Source organism: Musca autumnalis, unplaced genomic scaffold, assembly GCF_047663935.1.
Source record: "Musca autumnalis isolate F117 unplaced genomic scaffold, ASM4766393v1 scaffold_4, whole genome shotgun sequence".
Lineage (NCBI taxonomy): Eukaryota > Metazoa > Arthropoda > Insecta > Diptera > Muscidae > Musca > Musca autumnalis.
This window is the reverse complement of record NW_027411977.1, coordinates 36,330,415-36,352,504: the sequence shown is the minus strand read 5'-3', so window position 1 is coordinate 36,352,504 and position 22,090 is coordinate 36,330,415. Positions and strand designations below refer to the sequence as shown.

General features: G+C 38.7%; 1 protein-coding gene across 1 annotated transcript in view; it reads right to left on the bottom strand.

Annotated features, from left to right (window-relative positions):
• dikar (CECR2 histone acetyl-lysine reader dikar) overlaps positions 1-13,607 on the bottom strand; it is a 46,812-nt gene extending 33,205 nt beyond the window's left edge. Inside the window, exons 1-4 of the mRNA XM_073980817.1 lie at positions 13,025-13,607; positions 2,326-2,586; positions 2,162-2,250; positions 1,469-2,088 (exon numbers count right to left, since the gene is read on the bottom strand). Of these exons, the coding sequence (XP_073836918.1) occupies positions 1,469-2,088; positions 2,162-2,250; positions 2,326-2,353 (737 nt within the window). The 5' untranslated portion in view covers positions 2,354-2,586; positions 13,025-13,607. The remainder of the gene's footprint in view (positions 1-1,468; positions 2,089-2,161; positions 2,251-2,325; positions 2,587-13,024) is intronic.
• Between the last annotated feature and the right edge of the window lie 8,483 nt (positions 13,608-22,090).

Genomic DNA, 22,090 nt, shown 5'->3' with positions numbered 1-22,090 from the left:
AGCAGGTTTGAATAGCATTCACACGGACGCAGTTGCCAAGGCCTTATGCAATTATAGTGTGAATAAAGTACTCAGAGTACATCCCCCATCTATCGCAGCTGAGGAGCGTCAGCTGCCACGACAAACCAGAGTAGTTTTGGCTCAACTACGCTCGGGATATTGCAGTCACCTAAATTCTTATTGGGCGGAAATCGAACGCGCCGTGCAAGACATCTACCCAGTATGCGAAATGGGCCGCACGACACAGAACACCTTTTCAACTGCCCCGCCAAGCCTACCCATCTAACTACAGTGGATCTGTGGCTACATCCCATCGAAGCCATTTTTCTGGAACTGGAGATAGACCCAGTGCCAGATTGAACAGAGGAACGAACATGCAAACATAATAAAAAAAACTCTGTTACAACAACAACAACCAGCCATTTTAGTTGTTCACCGATTTTTGTGTTGTTCGATATAGACCTACCTACTCTGAGCTTAATTTATGTCTGGAAGAAACTTTACGACATATCCTTCATCTGCATTTGTGCAAAATTTTTTGAAATATTGACCGATATAGTCGATATTCCAACCAAATTACGACGAAATCGGATACACCCTTCGGGGGAGGTTTTCGAAAAAGTATATTGAGGTGCAAAGTTTGGACCGAAAAGGTTGATCCGCTCGTGAGTATGCACCAGCCAAGCCAGACAGGCAGACTGACGGAAAGGTTTAGATCGTCTCCAAATTTTTTGAAGCGAATTTCGTACTTGGTGTTCAAAACCTTTTGTTGATAAGCACATTTTTGATCATATCATAGCCTAAAGGGTTTGTGTATTAAAAAAGCTCACATAAGTTCTGTAACAGACTAGAATACCAACAACCTGATGAGAAGGTTATAGGAAAATTGTAGTAAGAAAAATGACACACTCGTGCTGATAACACTGACTTTAAAGGTCACTTGGAAAAGGCACACTGGAGTTCCTAGTGTTACCACAGACCCAGTTGTCCCTCATTGAAACCAAATAGCTTGATTAAAATCATGAAAACGGTGAATGTCGGCATTGCCTAACTTTGTCAGCTTTCCGAAGAAATCTGATCCCAATACTTCTTGCAAACTCCTACCACTATATGCGGAGCAGGAAATGAGCAGATGATCTACGCTTTCAATATCCTCTTCATATCTAAGTCTCCGCTGAAATCATTAAATGGTATGCTCATTCTTTTGGCGTTAACGTCAATCACGCAGTGGCCAGTCGAGACTGACACCAAGGTCGACAAACGCTTCCTTATCAAGTGACAGAAGGCAATTTGACCGTTTCTGGTAATATTGTGGCCACATTATCTAGTTCTCATTTGAAAAAATATTACTAAAATATACTTAAGTTGCTCGTGCATTGCAGAACCGAAAAAAGTCGGTGGACTACAAAATCAAAAATTGAAAATGCTTTAAATTTCAGAAAAAAATTAAATTCAAGTTTATACTTACTTTCTACGCCTTAAACGTTCACGCTCCTTAAACAATTGCGGTAATTTTGGCAAAAAATTCTCATCTAATATTTGATATAGCTCCTTTTCCTTAGCATTTGTGGAGGCTTTAAATTTCGCAGCAAGATTTTGCCAATCCTCTTCGGTGAAACATATGACCTGCCACACCGAATTTGTCGATTTTAAACTACTTGCACCAGCCGGTTTATCTTCGCGATATAAACGGGTACCATAAAAATACCAATAACCCGAATTCTTTGAATCATAACCCAATGGTTCAACACGAAGACTATCCGATTCGAGATTATTTAAAATTACTTGTACATCGACGCTGTCCAAACGAAAATGGCATAAATCGTATAAAATCAAGAGACGTTTGCGTACGGGTAACGATTGAAAATCAATATCGGTATCAAAATGATTTTCGGTATTATGAAGACGACACTGTTGGCGCAGGAAACGCCTCAAGAACATTTGATAATTACTGTGGGTTATTTCTTTTGCTACCGAACGTAAGGCATCGCAACCCTTTAATAGGCGTACAATTAATTCAGGCACTAAAGCAATATGATGTTCATCATCTGTGGTAGTACCATCGGATAATAAGGCGGATTCTAAATCCTAAAAAAGAAAAACAAATTCTTAGTTTTTTTGTATGTTCTTAATAAGAAAAACAAACAACAACAAAGCCCACCTCAATATCAATGTCTGGCAAATCAAAGGCTGAACTAAACAATGAACAAAAATGTGAAATGCACGGTATCTCCCACCATGATTGTATATCTGCAAAAAGTGTGAATATTGATTAATAAATTAGGTTGTTCATATATAAAATTGTATTCATCATCTCTTCCTTACCCAAAAGTCCTATGAAAGTAGAAACCATTTATGTTCACTTTCAGCAGTTTCTGAGGTGAGTTGCGCCGTCCTGTAACTGTGTTCTATGTTCGAATAAAAAGGCCTCTTACTACTGTTGTGTTGCTTGTATTTGATCGTATCTTTTTTCAATTCCTTGAGTTTAGTTTTACAATTTTCAAAAAATTCTTCTTTGGTATTTTGTATGAAATCATATGTTTGCTTTTTTAATATTGAGTTTTTTCTGTTTTGACAAGTATTTATCTGAAAAATATATCAAATGATGACCAATGAAATAAATCATCAAGGTGATGAATGCCTCAGTTGATTCGAGAGTTTTTTTTATTTTTTATAGATAAGATCATTGTTGGGGATCTTTTTGAAAGAACTATTTTCGAGTCTGGCCTAGGTTTTCATTCCGAATAAAGTTTTAAATCTTAAATCACGACTTAAAACCGGCTACTCAAAAAAGGGGAATATAACAAAGATATCTCCATAAACTCGACTTTCGCTCGTAACTGACTCATAGTTTAGTTGACAACCTGGCATCTAGTGGTTTCGCTTTTTGTACAGTCTTAAGCTTTTACTCGAAGAGTGCATGACATGTGAACGCATTGGTACTCAAAACCATATCAGCTAAAATCATTAAAACTAGCCATATAACGAATTTGAAAAGGCTATCCTGACAGCTGGTTGTATGTAGCGGATTCACCCGATATGCAGGAGGTTTCGGTAACTCAGCACAGACGAGCAACAACAAATAATGAGATGTGGAACTACAACAGCAAAGCAATGTGAGAGTCGAAATCTATGGAGGTCGATGGTTCTACAAATACGACGCATATCTACCAGAAGGTGTTAGGAGCAAAATTCAATAGCCGTTCCATTATAATGATATGTAGGCAGCGGAATTTTATGCAACCCCTACTTTTGGTCCGATTTATGTCAAATTTTGGGACTGAGCATATTTTTGGCTTCTGATTACATTGCAATCGAAGCATATGACATATGCAAAATTATGCAAAATGCATAAATTTTTGCATATGCAACAAATATTTCAATAACCACAACCTTCAAAATACCGAAAATCGGGAGGTATCGTTCTATGGGGGCTATATGAAGGCCTGAACCTAAACCAACAAATGTTAGGTGGAAAATTTGTTACCCCCAAGGAAGACAACACCAAATTTCAGCCATTTCGGAGGGATATTGAGGGCACAACCTTCAAAATACCGAAAATCAGGAGGTACCATTCTATGGGGGCTACATGAAGACGTGGACCTATACCAATAAATTTCAGGTGGAAAGTTTTATGCCCCAACGAAGACTTAATACCAAATTTCAGCCATTGTGGATGTATATTGAGGGCACAATTTTTAAAATACCAGAAATCCGGAGGTACCGATCTATGGGGGCTATATGAAGACGTGGACCTATACCGGTGGAATGTTTTATACCCACAACGAAGACAAAATGCCAAATTTGAATCATTTCGGTGGTATATTGAGGCCACAACCTTGAAAATACCGAAAATCGGAAGGTACCGTTCTATGGGGGCTATATGAAGACGTGGACCTATACCGACAAATTTCAGGTGGAAAGTTTTATACCCACAACGAAGACAAAATGCCAAATTTCAGTCATTTCGGTGAGATATTGAGGCCGCAATCTTCAAAATACCGAAAATCGGTAGGTACCATTCTATGGGGACTACATGAAGTCGTGGACCTATGCCGACAAATTGCAGGTGGAATTTTTTATACCCCCAACGAAGACTAAATACCAATTTTCAGTCATTTCGGTGGGATATTGAGGCTACAACTTTCAAAATACCGAATATCGGTAGGTACCGTTCTATGGGGTCTATATGAAAACTTGAACCTATGCGGATAGCTTTCAGTTGTAAAGTTGCATACCCCTAACGAAGACTTAATACCAAATTTCAGCCATTTCGGTGGGATATTTAGACCACAAATCCTTGAAGATATTTTTGCATATGCTCATTTTATGCAGATATGTAAAAATATGCACGATATGCACAAATTTCTGGGTCTAATTCGTTTTATTTTGTAATAAAACGAGTATCTGTCTAATCAGATTTTCTCTACGACTATCCTAACCATATATGCATTTGCATAGGATTCCGCTGTCTAGTTATGGCCAACATTTATTAGCAATTTTAGCAACCTCATCTAGATGTATTTAAAGGGAGACCCAAATGCATGCCAGTTTGCTACTGTCTTGGATGCGTTAGCAAAACGTTGGAGATGAACTATGACCAATTTCCGACGAACGAAAGAATTTCCGCTACAGAATAGAAGACTTCAAAGGGGACAAATCAGTCGCAAGCACAAGGAGCCAGCATTGATAAGTGATAAGGTGACAGACGAAACACTGAGAAAATCGTGAATTTCATGCCCAACTTGATAGACAACTTAAAAAGTAACAAATCAGCCACAACCTAACCTGAGGAGTTCGAATATGGAATCGATATCTCAAATAAAACATGGAATAATCCATTGACAAAAACAAAATATAACCTACAGATGCCTAACCGAAGCATACTTTGCAACTAAAACAGTGATGCAGGTGACCAGGCAATACAATGATATATTATAATCATAATCTTAGATCAGGACTCCTCTATCGCAGCATAACAATGCCAGGTGCAAAGACAAACGCGGGTAGATTTAGCACAAGAAAGATGTCGACGTATTGGTCCATCTATGTATATCGTTAGCCACCCGTATTGTACCATAAGCCTGGAGTGTTGTGAGGGTGGTCAGTCCCGCACCTGAAGCCAGGTATATATGCCAGCAGAGGTGGATCGTACAGGCCGATTACCCTCTTGCCGCCAGTAGTATGAGAAACTGTTTTCTATTTGAAAACACAGCATGGATTCCGGAGAATACACAGCATTACATGCCATATCCAGTCGTTTGTGGAATTCAGATATACGAAATCGAAGTTGTTGTAACAGTGTTTTTATTATGTTTGTATGTATGTTCGTTCCTCTGTTCAATCTGGCTCTGGGTCTATCTCCAGTTCCAGAAAATGGCTGCTTCGATGGGATGTAGCCCCAGATCCACTGGAGTTAGATGGGTATGTTTGGCGGGGCAGTTGAAAAGGTGTTCTGTGTCGTGCGGGCCCATGCCGCATACTGGACAGATGTCTTGCACGGTGAGATCGATTTCCGCCCAATAAGAATTTAGGCGACTGCAATATCCCGAGCGTAGTTGAGCCAAAACTACTCTGGTTTGTCGTGGCAGCTGACGCTCCTCAGTTGTGATAGATGGGGGATGTACTCCGAGTTCTTTATTCACACTATAATTGCTTAAGGCCTTGGCAACTGCGTCCGTGTGAATGCTATTCAAACCTGCTTGATATGCTTGTTGATCTAGGGGTTCTCTCCTGTATCGTTGGACCTCTCTCTCTAGAGCATGGATATCCTTTCTGATCTGCCTGAATGTGTCGGGCCTACCCACATAATGGTGATTGGGATGGCTCACACGGTAACATCCAATTGTGTTGATTTACTGGAAGAATCTTTGCCTCCTCATGTAGATGGTCCACTTAAGATTTGAGTAGGCACCCTGTTGCTGTTCTCAGGGCGGCATTCTGGCAAGTTTGAATCTTTTTCCAATTCGTATCACATAATCTCGGGGACCAGACTGGAGCCGCATAGCTTACCACAGACCGACCTATCGTGTTATGTGTGGTCAACAAGGTTTCTTTATCTGCACCCCAAGTGCTGCCGGCTAGGGACTTGAGAACCTTGTTCCTACTTTTTAGCTTGTCGCAGATAGCTGAGGCGTGTGCGCACGACGTAAATGTAGTGTCGAATGTGACCCCTAAAATTTTAGGGAAGTTTGTGTTCGGAATTCTGCTACCGTCGACCACGACATTCAACTCACGTCCAAACTGCGCTGTCCATGTGGTGAACAGAGTGGCTGTAGATTTTGTGGCGGAAATCTGCATATTCCTCGAATGGAAATAGGTGGTACATATATAAGGCGGGGTGATACCTATCTCCGGAACGGTTTAACCTCTACCTTTCTGAGATTCCGCACCTCCAGATGGCATACACCCACACCCTATGGGTCTTATCGTCGATGACATATGTGATGGATTGACCTAGTACAGTGCTTCCATCTGAGGAATATGAAAATATCCGCCACTAGGTTAACTGCCAGACTGTTCACCACTTGGATGGCTGAAATGAGGCTTCCACTGAACATAGTGTACGATGGTGCACTGATTCCGACCATGAACTACCCCTAAATTTTTGGAGTAACGTTCGAATGCATGTTTAATTCGTCCGCGCAAGGCACAGCTATTTGCGGCGATATGGTCAGAAGTACGAACAAGACCCGCAAGTCGCTGGCCCATGCTGACAAAAAAACCTTTTTGACTAGTTACAAAGCAATAGGCCGATCTGTGGTAAACTAGGCCGTGCCAGTCTGGTATGCAAATGTTAGCGCTACACACTGGTGGAATATTCAAACCCGGCAGAATGCCGGTCTGAGGACTGCAAAAGTGTGCCTCCTCGTGACACCAGTGGATCATCTTCGTGAGGAGGCGAATGTTTTACTGGTGCATCAACACAACAGAATGTTGTATATGCTTGCTTGGATGTTATCGCAGTGAGCATCCCTGTCACAATTTAAAGGACAGGCTACCAAATTTCATCAAAATTAGGCAGATACAGCCTGTTTGGTGCATCAAATACCTCAAATCGGCCGAAAATATATATGGGAGCTATATCCAAATCTGAACCGATTTTCACCAAAAGCAATAGCGTTTCTCCGGCGGCTTAAAAAATGATCTTCCCCAATTTTCAGCCAAATCGAACAATAAATGGGACCTGTACGTTGCGAACGGACGGACGGACATGCATAAATCGACTCAGAAAGAGATTCTATGCATATCCCTAGAAGGATATTAGATATGTTACAAACAAATGCACTAACACATAATACCCTTACCACAGGGTGGTGTAGGGTATAAACCCGTTTGTCGTCTTTATAGGAGCAACAGTTCATAAAACTTATACCCACACCCATTTCATATCCATTTTCCCAAATTTGCTGAATTCTATGGATATCTACGACTGGGGTATAAACCCATTTTCCATCTAATAACCATAATGAACGCAATGGACTTAAGATCTGCTACTGGAAGTGTCTAGGGATATAAGAGAATATTTTCTACTCTATTCTTGTCCACCGTGGTGCAATGGAATGCACACCCGCTTTGCACGCTGAAGGTCATGGGTATGATTCCCCGACCAGGCAACTTCAAATTTGCAAAATACCCCTCAGTAATGTTGGCGACATTTCCTGGTATTTCAGTCATGTAAAACTTCTCTACAAGTGGTGTCTTAAGACACGCCATTCGTACTCGGCGATAAACAGTAGGTCCCATATCATTGAGCTAATATGAATCGGGGTGCACTCATAGATATGAGAGAAGTCTCTCCAATTATATTATTCTTTGTCGATGATATCTGATATGGGGGGATGCATTATAATGGAATGGCTATTGAATTTTGCCCCTAACACCTTTTGTTAGATATGCGTCGTATTTATGGAACAATCGACCTCCATAGAAAATCAAGCATGTGATCAGCCATTAGTATATGCTCAGCATTGTAAAAGTTCATCGAATTTCAAATGTCTTATTGGGATGCGTGTGAAATGGCTTACATTTTTAAGGAAAGCCGGTTGGAAGTTGAATATGGAACAATCCTGGGGAAAACTGCAAAACAACTACCAAAACTCAGCCCATTCAGTAACAACAGTGATACTTCTACAGCAACATTAATAAACTTTTTACCGAGTTGTAACACATCTTCAGATCTAACATACATATTACCATCTTGATAATATCTAAAAACTGCAAGTCGACACTTTGTTGTGGCAATCCCACGGCAGCGGGTTCTTTCGTACCGGATTGACCCGGAACAACAAAAAACCATCGTTCCGGCCAGCGGCTGCCACCTCAGTGTACATTTGTTGGCATTTGTTTCGTTTTCCTGTGTTGGGAGCGGCATATCCCGGAATGCCTGCTCCGAATTCTTTTGGTCCGTGCCGGTGAGAAGCAATAGATGTCAGGAGTGGGTGCATCTAAGGGGTTGCTCTGGACTTGTCCACCTGAGGGACTACGACAGGGACTATGTTGCTGCATGCTGCGTGAACACAGTCCCCAGTGAGTCGTCGTCGGATTACAAAACTGCCTCGTCGTCTGACAACGAAACTCCCCCGCAGTCCCCACGACAACAACCGCACATGCAGCCTTTAAAACTAGCCGTTGTTGTCCCAATCCCAGAGAATGTATCCTTTTTGCAATTTAATTGCATTGGACTCCGAGGTAAAATCGAGGAAATAGTAGATTTCATGAGTCGGAAGAACATCAAGGTCGCGGTTGTGCAAGAAACCAAGCTGAACGACAACCACAGCTTACAACCCAGCATTATATGCTGCTACAACAACAACAACAACAACCACAGCTTAGAGCATTGTGATGTTTACAATGTGCTAAGGAAAGATCGCACCAGAAGTGGAGGTGGGGTATTAGCTTTCCTATTGCATCAGTCTGTCCAATACAGACCGATCTCGCTTGAGCCTGTCTCTAATGACCCGTACATGGAATGTATGGGGGTAGCAGTCAGATGTGGAACTGCCGAGATAGAGTTGCTGAACGTATACATACCGCCGAGAAATAGCTGTATCTCAGATTATAGACCTGACATCAGCCCGCTCTTGGAAGGTCATAATTGTCTGGTCCTGGGGGGCTTTGATGTGCATCATGAGATGTGGCATTCTGCCCTCAGAAACGACCAGAGAGGTACAGCGCTGACTGAGCAGATTGATAGCTCTACGTTTTGCACGGTCAATGAGGACGCCCCTACCAGAATTAGAGGAGAGTGTCACAGTTCGCCAGACATAACCATCGTGTAACCTGGTCTGACAAATGACGTTACCTGGCAACCCGTCATTTCCCTTGGATCAGACCATCTCCCCACAATTGTCTCCATTAGCAGACCACCCGATTTCATTATCCTGAACGCCGCACATTCGTCAATCATAAGAAGGCTGATTGGCCGGGTTTAAGAGAGTTCACCAATCACCGCTTCAGAGAACTGCCCAATCCTTCTGAAGTTCGGGTAGCGGAAAAGACATTCCGAGACATCATCACTGCTGCAGCCGCTCGCCATATCCCTGCTGGTCGAATACCCGAAGTAAGACCAAACTTTCCAGCAGAGGCGACGGGATTACCATTTGAGCGTGATGAGCTTCGTCGTGCCAACCCCAATTGTGGGCAAGGGTTACTCACTCTCGAACCCTGGAAGAAAGGAAGATAAGACCTCAGTCACGTTTGGCGACGTTACGTTGACTGACCCGAAGAGGTGCGCAAGTTATTTCAACCGACAGTTTGTCGAGCACCCCGAGAGTGACAGGGCGAAGAGAAGAGTATTACGTCGCATCACATCTCTTCCTGCCGAGGATGAAGCACCACAATTTACAATGGATGATGTTGCCAATGCCATCAGAAACGCTAAATCATCCAAAGCGTTGGGCCCTGATGGAATCTCCATAGTAATGCTGAAGCAGCTGGATGCGCCGGGATTGGAGTATCTCACTAAAGTTCTCAACTTGTCACTAGCCACCCTCGTTGTTCCCGAAGTCTGGAAAATGGGCAGGGTGGTCCCGCTACGGAAGCCAAGCAAGGATGCCAGTAAAAGTGAATCGTACAGGCCGATTTCGCGTTTGTCGCCCGTAGCAAAGACCCTTGAGGCCTTAGTCCTCACCAGCTTCAGAAATTGTTATCCAGTTGCCGATCATCAGCATTGATGTCAACTCAACCAGGATAAGCCGTGTGATAGATGGTGACGCTTGACTTATAAAAAGCCTTTGATGTCAGGCACTCCTCGCTGTTTGAGGACATTAAGCAGACAATCCTCCGGCCAAGTCTGACACGTTGGATAATCAATTGTATGGGTGGACGAACGTGGAATTCAGCAACAAGAAGTCCGAACCCCGTAGAATGAAACAGGGAGTCCCCCAAGGTGAGGTGATATATCCGGAACTGTTTAACCTCTACCTTTCCTGTATTCCGCACCCTCCAGACGGCATTGAGATCGTAACGTATGCGGATGATTGTACGATCCTGGCGTCAGGTACCTACCCTGATGACATCTGTGAGAGACTGAACAACTATTTAACCGATCTTACCACCTTTTTCCATTCGAGGAATCTGCATAGATTTCCGCCACAAAATCCACAGCCACTCTGTTCACCACATAGACAGCGCAGTTTGGGAGAGAATTGAATGTCGTGGTCGATGGTAGCAGAATTAGGGGTCACATTCGACATTACTTTCAAGTCGTGTACGCACGCTACAGCTATCTGCGACAAACTGAAAAGTAGGAACAAGGTCCTCAAGTCCCTAGCCGGTAGCACTTGGGGTTCAGATAAAGAAACTTTGTTGACCACATATAACGCCATAGGTCGGTCTGTGGTAAGCTATGCGGCCCCGATCTGGTCTTCGAGATTATGTGATACGAATTGGAAAAAGATTCAAACTTGCCAGAATGCCGCCCTGAGCAACAGCAACAGGGTGCCTCCTCAAATCTTCAGTGGACCATCTACCAGGAGGCAAAGATTCTTCCAGTAAAGCAACACAATGAGATGCTTTCGTTGCAGTACCTGTTTGGATGTTACCGTGTGAGCCATCCCAATCTCCATCTTGTGGGTAGGCCTGACACATTCAGGCAGATCAGGAAAGATATCCATGCTTTAGAGGGAGAGGTCTAACGATGCAGGAGAGAACCCCTAGATCAACAAGCATATCAAACAGGTTTGAATAGCATTCACACGGACGCAGTTGCCAAGGCCATAAGCAAATATAGTGTGAATAAAGTCCTCGAAATACATCCCCCATCTACCGCAGCCGAGGAGCGTCAGCTGCCACGTCAAACGAGAGTAGTTTTGGCTCTACTACGCTCAGGATATTGCAGTCGCCTAAACTCTTATTAGGCGGAAAAAAATCGCGCGGTGAAAGACATCTGCCCAGTATGCGGCATGGGCCCGCACGACACAGAACACCTTCTCTACTGCCCCGCCAAACCTACCAATCTACTAACTCCAGTGGATCTGTGGCTACATCCCATCGAAGAAGCCATTTTTCTGGAACTGGATATAGACGCAGAGCCAGATTGAACAGAGGAACGAACATACAAACATAATAAAAAAACACTGTTACAACAACAACAACAATTTGTTGTTGAATGTGATCTTTGACCTACTCAAAGGTTTCACCAAAAATAACGACGTCATTAACTTTTCTTTAAATTTTTTCGTCAAAACATTGGACTTACGTGGGCAAAGATTTGTCATTAACTCATCATCACATTCCTCTTTCTATTGATGGAGCAATCTCAACAAAAAAAAGATGGTAATTTTGGCGCAAAACAATTTGTTGTCTCAATCTTTTAATAATAAAAAAATATTGCGCGGGAAAAAGTTTACAATTGTGAACGATGACGGCAACGGTGAAGAGGCAAAAACAGTCCCCCAAAAGCGCACATACACCACTCACACAAATGCACATAAATTCTCTACCAAAAACAATAAAAACACGCGCTAAGTTATCTATCATACGCCAGCCACAGGTGGGGGGATGCGGGCGGTGATAGCAAACAAACAAAAATAGCAGCACAAAAAGATGTTCAGAGAATTACATATGGTTGAGATTTTGCCTATCCAATACTCTCCGATTCGTCAAGAATTTTGTTTTCTTTGAGAATCAATCAAAGCAAACAACACAACAACTCTGAATTAATTTCCCAAAACAACAATATGTTTTCTTTTTGTACCGACCGGAACAACACTACAACACTTATCACACAAAGTAAAGTAGATATACGACGAATATAGATATAAACATGAAATACGAATTAAAACATAGCACACAAAAACATGTGTTTATCACCACTCACAAAACACAAAACGGACGAAGGAGTTGCTGAAAAGGAGGCAAGAAACCCCGATTGTTTTGGTTTGTTATTTTTTTTATACCAACAAAAAACATACGGTATTTTTTTTCTTCTTTTTTGTATATTTTTTCAATAGGGAGATAACCATATGTTACATTGGCAGGCGCTCTCCTTTCCATTGATTTGAGAGAGAGGTATAACCAAAATATTATTTTTAACATTAGCCAGAAGAGTACAAATAATGTGCGACATTTTCTTTCGAGTAGCACAGAAACTGTGGAGAGTTGAAATTTTAAGCATAGTTTCAACGCGATAGAAGAGTACGACTAGAAATAACAAAGAGGATAAGAAAAAATTGAGACAATTTTTTGGTTTAGGTATATTTTCATATCCCGTTTATTGAGAAGAAAAAAATCAAAGTGAAAATTTTCTGCAATTAATTGATTCTTAATAATTTTACAAAATGGGAAGATATTTTGCCTCAATTCAAATTATGTTTGTAAACACTGTATAAACTTTGATGAAAATCCTAGAAAATTATGCAACACCCTATTTGTTTTAGCTTGATTTACACCTTTTTTACTTTGTTTCCTTGGCAATTTTGTTTTTCTTTTTTGCCAAATTATTTTGTAACACACCACTAACTACTTTGCATCTTTTGTGATTACTTCATGATTTTTCAATCATGGTGAAACTTTTCCTTACATTTTTATTTCTTCTTCCGCCTCTGCGCTGGACTTTTACCATTCACAAGGTTTTTGACTTCATCAATTTTCACGAAATGACGGACGACTCTGCAGTCTTCTTCACGGTACACACACTCCTCTTTTTTTCTTCTTCGTTAGTGTAGAAAAAATGTTGAATTGCGTTTAAATTTAATTCAATTTTCTTCATTTACACACACATCCACTCACTTTTTCTTGTGCTCACACTTAAAACTATGTTTACTATTTAAGACTTTTTACAAAAACCAACAATTATTGCTTTTGTCGTTGCTGGCTGTTGTTTAGAAAACATAAAACATTTTTGCCGTTTGGAAAAAATCTGATTTTCTTCTTTCTTTTCCTCTACATTACATTAGGTTCACTGTATATGTACGATGATATATGTGTGTCGGATTCTTCTTTAATTTTTATTTGGCCACAAGAATTTTTTCCAATTCTCCACTTTTTAACTCACGAACACCACAACTGAATCCGCTTAAATCCGAATATAAACTGAAACTGACATTTTCTTCTTTGATTGCCTTTTCCACACACTTGTTACCATAAGAGAAAAAGAGATGACTGCTGTAGATTAAAAAGAGAGAAATCGTGTTTTGTATTCGGTGTTGTCAACTAATGGAAAAAAAATTTGTTGTGGTGATGGAGTCAAAAGATAATGGCAAACACCACATTAAATCCGCAAAAAAGGTTTTTGTTTTTTAAGAAAATACTCCGGTTACACTTGACCGGATTAACCTGGGTTTGGGTTTCAAGTGTCAATTCCATAGGCCAGCTCCACACTAGCGTGAATTTCATTAAAAAATTTCATGAAATTAGGCGTTGTTAGTCCCGGTCCACACTAGCGTGAATTTCATTAAAAATTTCATGAAATTAGGTGTTCTTAAATCGAATTCCCCACTACAGCAATTTTATGATTTTACTCTACTATGGACGTCGATCTAGTGACGCAAAATTTCATATTAAAATTTCAGTGAAATTACTGTAGTGTGGCCCGTGACTTAAATCGAATTCCTCACTGCAGCAATTTTATGATTTTATCATGGTAGAACTACCAGGTAGTGATATCACACCAGCTGATCGAATATGAAAAGTCAAATCCCTTTATAAAAAATTATAACTCATAACTTTCAAAGGCTACGCTAAGCGTTTGTCATGAAAGCCATACAAAGATTTGAACAAAAAATTCAACTTTGTAAAAAAACAACTTGCATTTGAAAGAGGAAGTAAGTTAGAGGATAGCGAAGCCGCCCCACAGTCGATGTGTCTGAGGAGCCTTCCTAAACCAAAGGCGAAACATGCATGTCACACAGTGGTGATTGTGTGGGTTCGTATCGTCGGCTTTCCTTTTTAAAAGCATCTTGGTCAGTAAGCTCGTCTCTAACGAGAATTTAATTAAAAAATTAATAAAAAAAATGACCTTCGCCTAAATAGGCAAAATTTTCAAATAAAAATAAAAATCAGCTTGAGCCAGGCTGGGGTTCGAACCCACGTCCTTGAAAAACACATGGAAAAAAGTGTTGTCACGGCGTGTTAGTGTTCAGAACCAAACTCATAACTTTCAAAGGCTACGCTAAGCGTTTGTCATGAAAGCCATACAAAGATTTGAACAAAAAATTCAACTTTGTAAAAAAACAACTTGCATTTGAAAGAGGAAATAAGTTAGAGGATAGCGAAGCCGCCCCACAGTCGATGTGTCTGAGGAGCCTTCCTAAACCAAAGGCGAAACATGCATGTCACACAGTGGTAATTGTGTGGGTTCGTATCGTCGGCTTTCCATTTTCAAAAGCATCTTGGTCAGTAAGCTCGTCTATAACGAGAAATTAATTAAAAAATTAATAAAAAATGACCTTCGCCTAAATAGGCAAAATTTTCAAATAAAAAAAAATATTTTTGTTGTAATTTCCCCAACAACATAAAGAATGTTTTGACATAACATATTCAAAATTTTACGATGCCACTACCTGGGTAATTGTGCCATGGACTTTACTCTTCTATGGAATGCTTGGTTTACATTTACGAAATCCACTCGATTTCAACTGTCAAATCCATAGGTTAAACGTCAAAAGAAATCCAGATGCGATTTCATTTGACGTTTGAGCTATGGAATTGACAGTTGAAATCGAGTGGATTTCGTAAATGTAAACTTAACAGAAGTCGATCTAGAGCAATGGTGCACAAGAAGAGAATGCTGTTTTGGGTTTTTGTATGGGAGAGAGAGTTGTAGTTAACTTTTTCGTAAAGACGCGTGCATGGCTGATCTAGAGACGCATAATTTCATGAATTTTTTTAATGAAATTCACGCTAGTGTGGACCGGGACATACCCAGCAAAAAGTTTGCATCCGTGGATGCAGTTGAATCAATACAAGTGTACAGTACATTTGCCGTTGGAGTACATCTTTCCCTATGAATTCACTTATGAATTTTACAAGAGAGCGCGCGGCTAGGATGCACTCCATTTTGCTTCCAAAGCAGACAGCTAGGATGCACTCCGTTTTCGATCCAATTCACAATTTTTCATGTAGTCTTTTGGATTGAATTTAAATGCACTCTTCGGATTGTGTTTTTAATCAATACAAAGATGCAGTTAAAATGCAAGCTATTGCGAAATATCCCAGAATAAATAAAATGCATTTATTATTTCTGTAAAACAAGAATACAAAGAACTTTATTATACATATGTATAAACATAAATTAAAAAAAGTTTTCATTAAATTCAATCACAATTGAGTGTACTGCTTCCCTTCTCCATTTAATCCAAGCGCAACTGGTTTTGCTTCGTCATCCTAATACTATGTTTACATATACGAAATCCACTCGATTTCAACTGTCAATTTCTTTGTGTATACGTCAAATGAAAACTCATCTGAAATCGATTCGATTTCATTTGACGTTTGAGCAATGGAATTGACAGTTGAAATCGAGTGGATTTCGTAAATGTAAACATAGTATAAAGGGGTTTTATGTTGACTTCCCATCATTAGTTCAGTTTCGGCATGTACTCCAATCCATTACAAATTTCCGTCTCGTAAATTATCACAAAAATGTTGTATTTTTTTATTTTAAAACAATTTCTTCGAAATATATTCACACTTCTTTCTCTTTTGAAGAAATTATGCCGGCAGCGACGGGTAGGGATCAAACAACTGTTTTCTAGGGATCTCTAAAGCAACTGCTTATAAAATGTATCGAACGGAGTGCATTTTTCATAACTCTGTTGGACTACATCGAAAGATGTTGTGAAATCATAACTCCAATTGCACAACTTCCAAATTTTTTTTGCTGGGACGTTTATATATAACCGGATTTAACAAACCCACTGGGTTTTAAATGTCAATTCCATTACATATACGTCAAACAAATCCTCATAAAGTAGGTTAACCCTGGTAAAGGCTAGAATATAAACATGGCCTAACTCTCAAACCAATTCAAAGCAATGAAAATACCAAAATTTTCATATGATTTCATATATGTGTGTGGACGTCAATGAAAATTTAAAAGAGAATGTCAAAGAATTTTCTAGTAAACATTTTCATAGACTTATAGTACGTTTATATATAACCGGATTTAACAAACCCACTGGGTTTCAAATGTCAATTCCATTGCTTATATTTCAAATAAATCCTCATAAAGAGGGTTAACCCTGCAAAAGGCTATAGTAAAATAAACTAAAAAACAACACAAAAGCTTTGTTCCAGAACTAAAAAGTTTTTACAATTTTTACGACTTTTACACGACCGTACACAAAAATGTTGTAAAATGTTCACTTCTCTTTAAACAAAAATGGCGCTGAATGACGCTCTCTTTAAAAACTTTTTACTCGACAAATTTGAGATGGATGCCGGCGTCTGCTTGTCTGGTAGGCCGTCTTTGACATTTGTTCCAGCGTTTGTGACGTTTTTTCCATTTTTGCGTTCACGAACTTTTTGAAAAAACTTTTGTGTGGCAACAATTTCTCTCTTTTTCCCTCTTTTACGAGTTTTACTATTAAAAAGTACGGGAACAAAGCCAAAATAATTAATATTAATAGTTAAATTTTCATTATTTCATTAATTAAATGTTTTTATTAAATCATTCTTGCTTGTTTTTTTAACGTTTGCTTGAGAAAATAAAAATGGAAGAAATAATCTTGCAACGAATAACAAGAAGATGCAACACTACTAACAGCTGACAGCTGATTACAATTTTTTTTTGTTATGGCTTAATCTGTCAAAACCGTGTTGACATGCAGAGTTGATATTTATTATTGATCAAAAAATTCAACTCTGTTTTGTTTTCATTTCAACATTTCGTTCTTCTTCTTCTTTGTATACTCATCCGTTATCATTCATCAAAACAATTTTGACGTTTTAAGCCATAGCGACAGGGTTGTATTTTTTTGGCGATTCTCATACCTGGCCTACCTATGAATTATTGTACCATGACTACTTCATACCCTCGCCTACTCTGTAGTCACACGCGCAAAATTTGCGGCGAAACTTTCCCATTATTTTGGCGTTCACAGATCGAGTTCCATACTAAAGTAATTTTATGAAAATGCTGTATTGGGGAACTCGATCTATGAACGCCAAAATAATGGGAAAGTTTCGTCGCAAATTTTGCGCGTGTGACTACTGAGCTACAAACTTGACGTCGCCATGTTGAAATCTGAAGTCTGACCATCGACTAATGCTTGGTTTACATTTACGAAATCCACTCGATTTCAACTATCAATTCCATTGCTCAAACGTCAAATGAAATCCAATCGATTTCAGATAAGTTTTCATTTGACGTATACGTAAGTCCCGGGCCACACTAGAGTAATTACAATGAAATTTTGACATGAAACTTTGCATTTTTTTGGGAAACTAGTGTAATTTCAAGAAACTAGTGTACACGGTTTCATGTTTTCTGCAATTTTGCTTTGTTGCAATATTCGTATGAAACAAACAGACCGTTTTATTTTACATTTTCTTTTACTTTCATGTCAAAGTGAAATTACTCTTAGTGTGGTCCGGGACTTAAGGAATTGACAGTTGAAATCGAGTGGATTTCGTAAATGTAAACAAGGTATAAGTGTACAACATGAGGTTTTTTGTTGTTTTTCGTTGGCAAAAAGTCGATGGCACTATCGATAAAATCGATTATTTAAAAAAATAAATATCGGTAGATAGTTTTGCCTATCGATATTATCGGAACAAAAACCCCCAACCTAAAGTTTATTGAAATAAATAGAAATTTCGCTGTTTTTCGGTTTTGTGTGCGTGAGAAAGTAAGTCCGTAGTCACACGTACACATATTTCGGTAAAATAAAATGTATTTTTTTTTTAAATTTTTTATAAAATAAAAGCAGTTGTTTACTCTCCTTTACATTTCTGTGATCTACTTTTGCATAATTTCAAGAAAATCGTTGACATTTCCGCCATTTTCATCTCCAAGGTAATGGTATTGACAACTTAAGTGGGGTTCAGACGATCAGTTTTGACTGACAGCTTTGCTCAAATAATCGGTTGCTTGCCAGTGTGGTCGTTCATTTTTGTCAGTCATCAGGCAACCACAAAATTTTTTGTGGATGTTGGACAGTCAGTCTAAATATTTGGTCTGTTCCTTTACTTTTGAAAGTGGTAAAACCGGCAAAAGTAGTATAAGTTGTAACCTTCACTCATATGAATTGTATGGTGTCTGAAGTAAAGGAACGCTTTTTGAGTAAAAAGTGGTAAAACTTGAAGATTCTTGCACGTAAAGAAACAGTGCTATTATATCGAAAATAGAGTTGTATAGTTCATGAACGAACTAGTTCAATTGAACGATTCATTGAAAAGAGCGTATGAACTAGATCAGTCGATATAGTTCATTGTAGTTCAATAGTTCACTGAACTATAATCAGTCGGTGACCGTACGATCAACGAACGATTCACAATCTAGTTCAACATGTCGTTCACAAATACATAAAGTGACGGCGCACAGTGTTGCCGCGTGGACAAAAATAAAAAATGTGATGTAAACTTTTACATATGTTTATGTTTTTTTCTTACAGTAAACACATCCAATACAAGGAATCTGAAAGAATTTTGTGGATATGTGCATCCGTAATGAAGTTATAGCTATTTAAATATGAAAAATATTTCGCATTTAATCTAAGGCGATAATGATATGAAAATTAGACGACATTTAAAATAACATTTTCTGAAAAAATTGTTGATAATACTAAAAGTTTTGGATGGGGATTTGATGAGTGGGCTATAAATATAACGTTTTAGTCCAAAAAGTTGACATTAACTGAACATGGGCAATGTACCGTTATCAAGAATTCAAAATTTAAATTTGATAAAAAATTCAAAATTCTTAATATTTAGTAGAGCAGTAGTGCGATTCTCTAACTCATTTTTTGAGTTACCGACAATTGTCGGTAAAATTAGAATGCTTATAATTTCGGTAATTACCGATGTTTTTCGATAAGTTAGCGACGAATAAAAAGCAGTCGTAAAGTTCTACCGATAGCAAGAGTGTTGTCAACTTTTATTTGAACTTTTCATTCATAATTTTGCGTTTTAATTTTACCGATTTTTGTCGGTAACTCAAAAAATGAGTTAGAGAATCCCACTACTGGTCTTTTGATTGCCACCTATTGCCACCTTGGCTCCTGTTTTCCGTTAGTTGGAAATCTCTTCCAAATCAAAATGTGTAAAAACATTCTGCCCATCCCTGCAACTTTGTGAGATATATGGGTTCAGATTTTATATAGCCCCCATATATATCTTTTCCCGATTTGGCTACAACTCGCTCAATTTTGAACGAATAGCCTTCAAATTTAGTATGTGATATTTTCTTAGGCCCCTGAGTAGCTACACCGATTTTTTACAACAATCGGTTCAGCTTTAGATATAGCCCCTATATATATCATTCCCCGATTTTGCAATAACTCGGTCGATTTTAATCGAATAGCCTTCAAATTTAATATGTGATATTTTCTTAGGCTCCTGAGTAGTTTCACCGGTTTTAGCAAAAATCGGTTCAGATTTGGATATAGCCCCTATATATATCTTTCCCCGATTTTGCTATAATTCGCTCAATTTTTGATGAATAGCCTTCAAATTTAACATGGGATTCCTCAGGCCCCTGTTCAGTTTTACCGTTCACCTGGGTTGATGAATGTTTGCACAAGTACTTATAAGGGGACAGGCCTAAGAAAACACCCAAAGTTAAATTTGAAGGTTATTTTTCAAAAATTGACCGATTTATAGCAAAATCGGTGAAAAATATATATGGGGGCTATATCCAAATCTGTTCCGATTTTTGCGAAATCAAATCAAAATCGGTAAAACTGAAAAGGGGCCTGGGGAAACGTCCCATGTTAAATTTAAACACTATTCATCAAAAATTGATCGATTTGTAGCAAAATCGGGGAAAGATATATATAGGAGCTATATCCAAACAATAACCGATTTTTATGAAAATCGTTGAAACTACTCAGGATCCTAAGAAAATATCACATATTAAATTTGAAGGCTATTCGATTAAAATTGACCGAGTTATAGAAAAATCGGGGAAATATATATATGGGGGCTATATCCAAATCTGAACCGATATGGACCAAAGTTGATATTTTTCATTCCTGTGCCCTCATAAGTACTTGTGCAAAAATTCATCAACCTAGGTCAACGCTTTCTATTTTTGTCCACATTTGTATGGAAGCGGCAACACTGTGCGGCGTCGTCTATGTTAAGCGATGCCTTCGTAAGTCCCTGTTTATACAGGGAAAGTTGATGGGAAAGAAAATTGAGTTTATGGGCGTGGGAGTAGAGAGGAATAAGAGGGGGTACACACACCTCTGTACTGGCAAATTCTGTTTTGTTTCGTTTTTCTTCGTATACAACCTGAAGTTAGCTGCAGATTTGTTTTTGCATTTTCTTTCATTTTATTTTCTCTGTCGAGAAATAAACAACATCGGAGACAATTAAAAAAAAAACCATTTGGAGGAAAAACTATTTTTCTAAGCAAAAACAATTCGAAATAAGTGGAAATATCAAAATTAAAATGCAATTGAAGGGTTCCTTTAATAATTAATTGTTTATCACACACGTCCATTTTTACTTTTCATTACAATTTTGCCTTGGCTTTGTTTTTGAACGGCGCAATGTGAAAATGAGTGTGAAGAAGAATAAGAAAAATTATAGAATTGACACAAACATGATTTCCGTGTCTAAACAACAAGGAAATTTTAAAGACCGTGTTTAGACATTCAAACTGGAAAGAAAATTTTTCTTCTCAATTTCTTTTAAAATTTCCTTGTTGTTTAGACACGGAAATCATGTTTGTGTCAATTTTATAATTTTTCTTATTCTTCTTCACACTCATTTTCTCATTGCGCCGTTCAAAAACAAAGCCAAGGCAAAATTGTAATGAAAAGTAAAAATGGACGTGTGTGATAAACAATTAATTATTAAAGGAACCCTTGAATTGCATTTTAATTTTGATATTTCCACTTATTTCGAATTGTTTTTGCTTAAAAAAATAGTTTTTTTCCTCCAAATGGTTTTTTTTTTCAATTGTCTCCGCTGTTGTTTGTTTCTCGACAGAGAAAATAAAATGAAAGAAAATGCAAAAACAAATCTGCAGCCAACTTCAGGTTGTATACGAAGAAAAACGAAACAAAACAGAATTTGCCAGTACAGAAGTGTGTGTACCCCCTCTTATTCCTCTCTACTCCCTCGCCAATAAACTCAATTTTCTTTCCCATAAACTTTCCCTGTATAAACAGGGACAAAAGAAATTGAGAAGAAAAATTTTCTTTCCAGTTTGAATGTCTAAACACGGTCTAATGTGATCAGGTTGTTTATGTTTTGGATCAAGACACATGGAATAGCTGTCCGAAAATGAAGATTTCTACAAAAACATAGAGACATAACATATTAAAATACGACAATGGCTAAAATCAACGAATTGACCAATTGCTTGACCACCCATCTTATTCTCCTGATTTAGCTCCCAGTGACTTTTACTTGTTCCCAAATCTAAAAAAATTACTTGCTGGCAAACGTTTTACCTCAAATGAAGATGCAATTACAG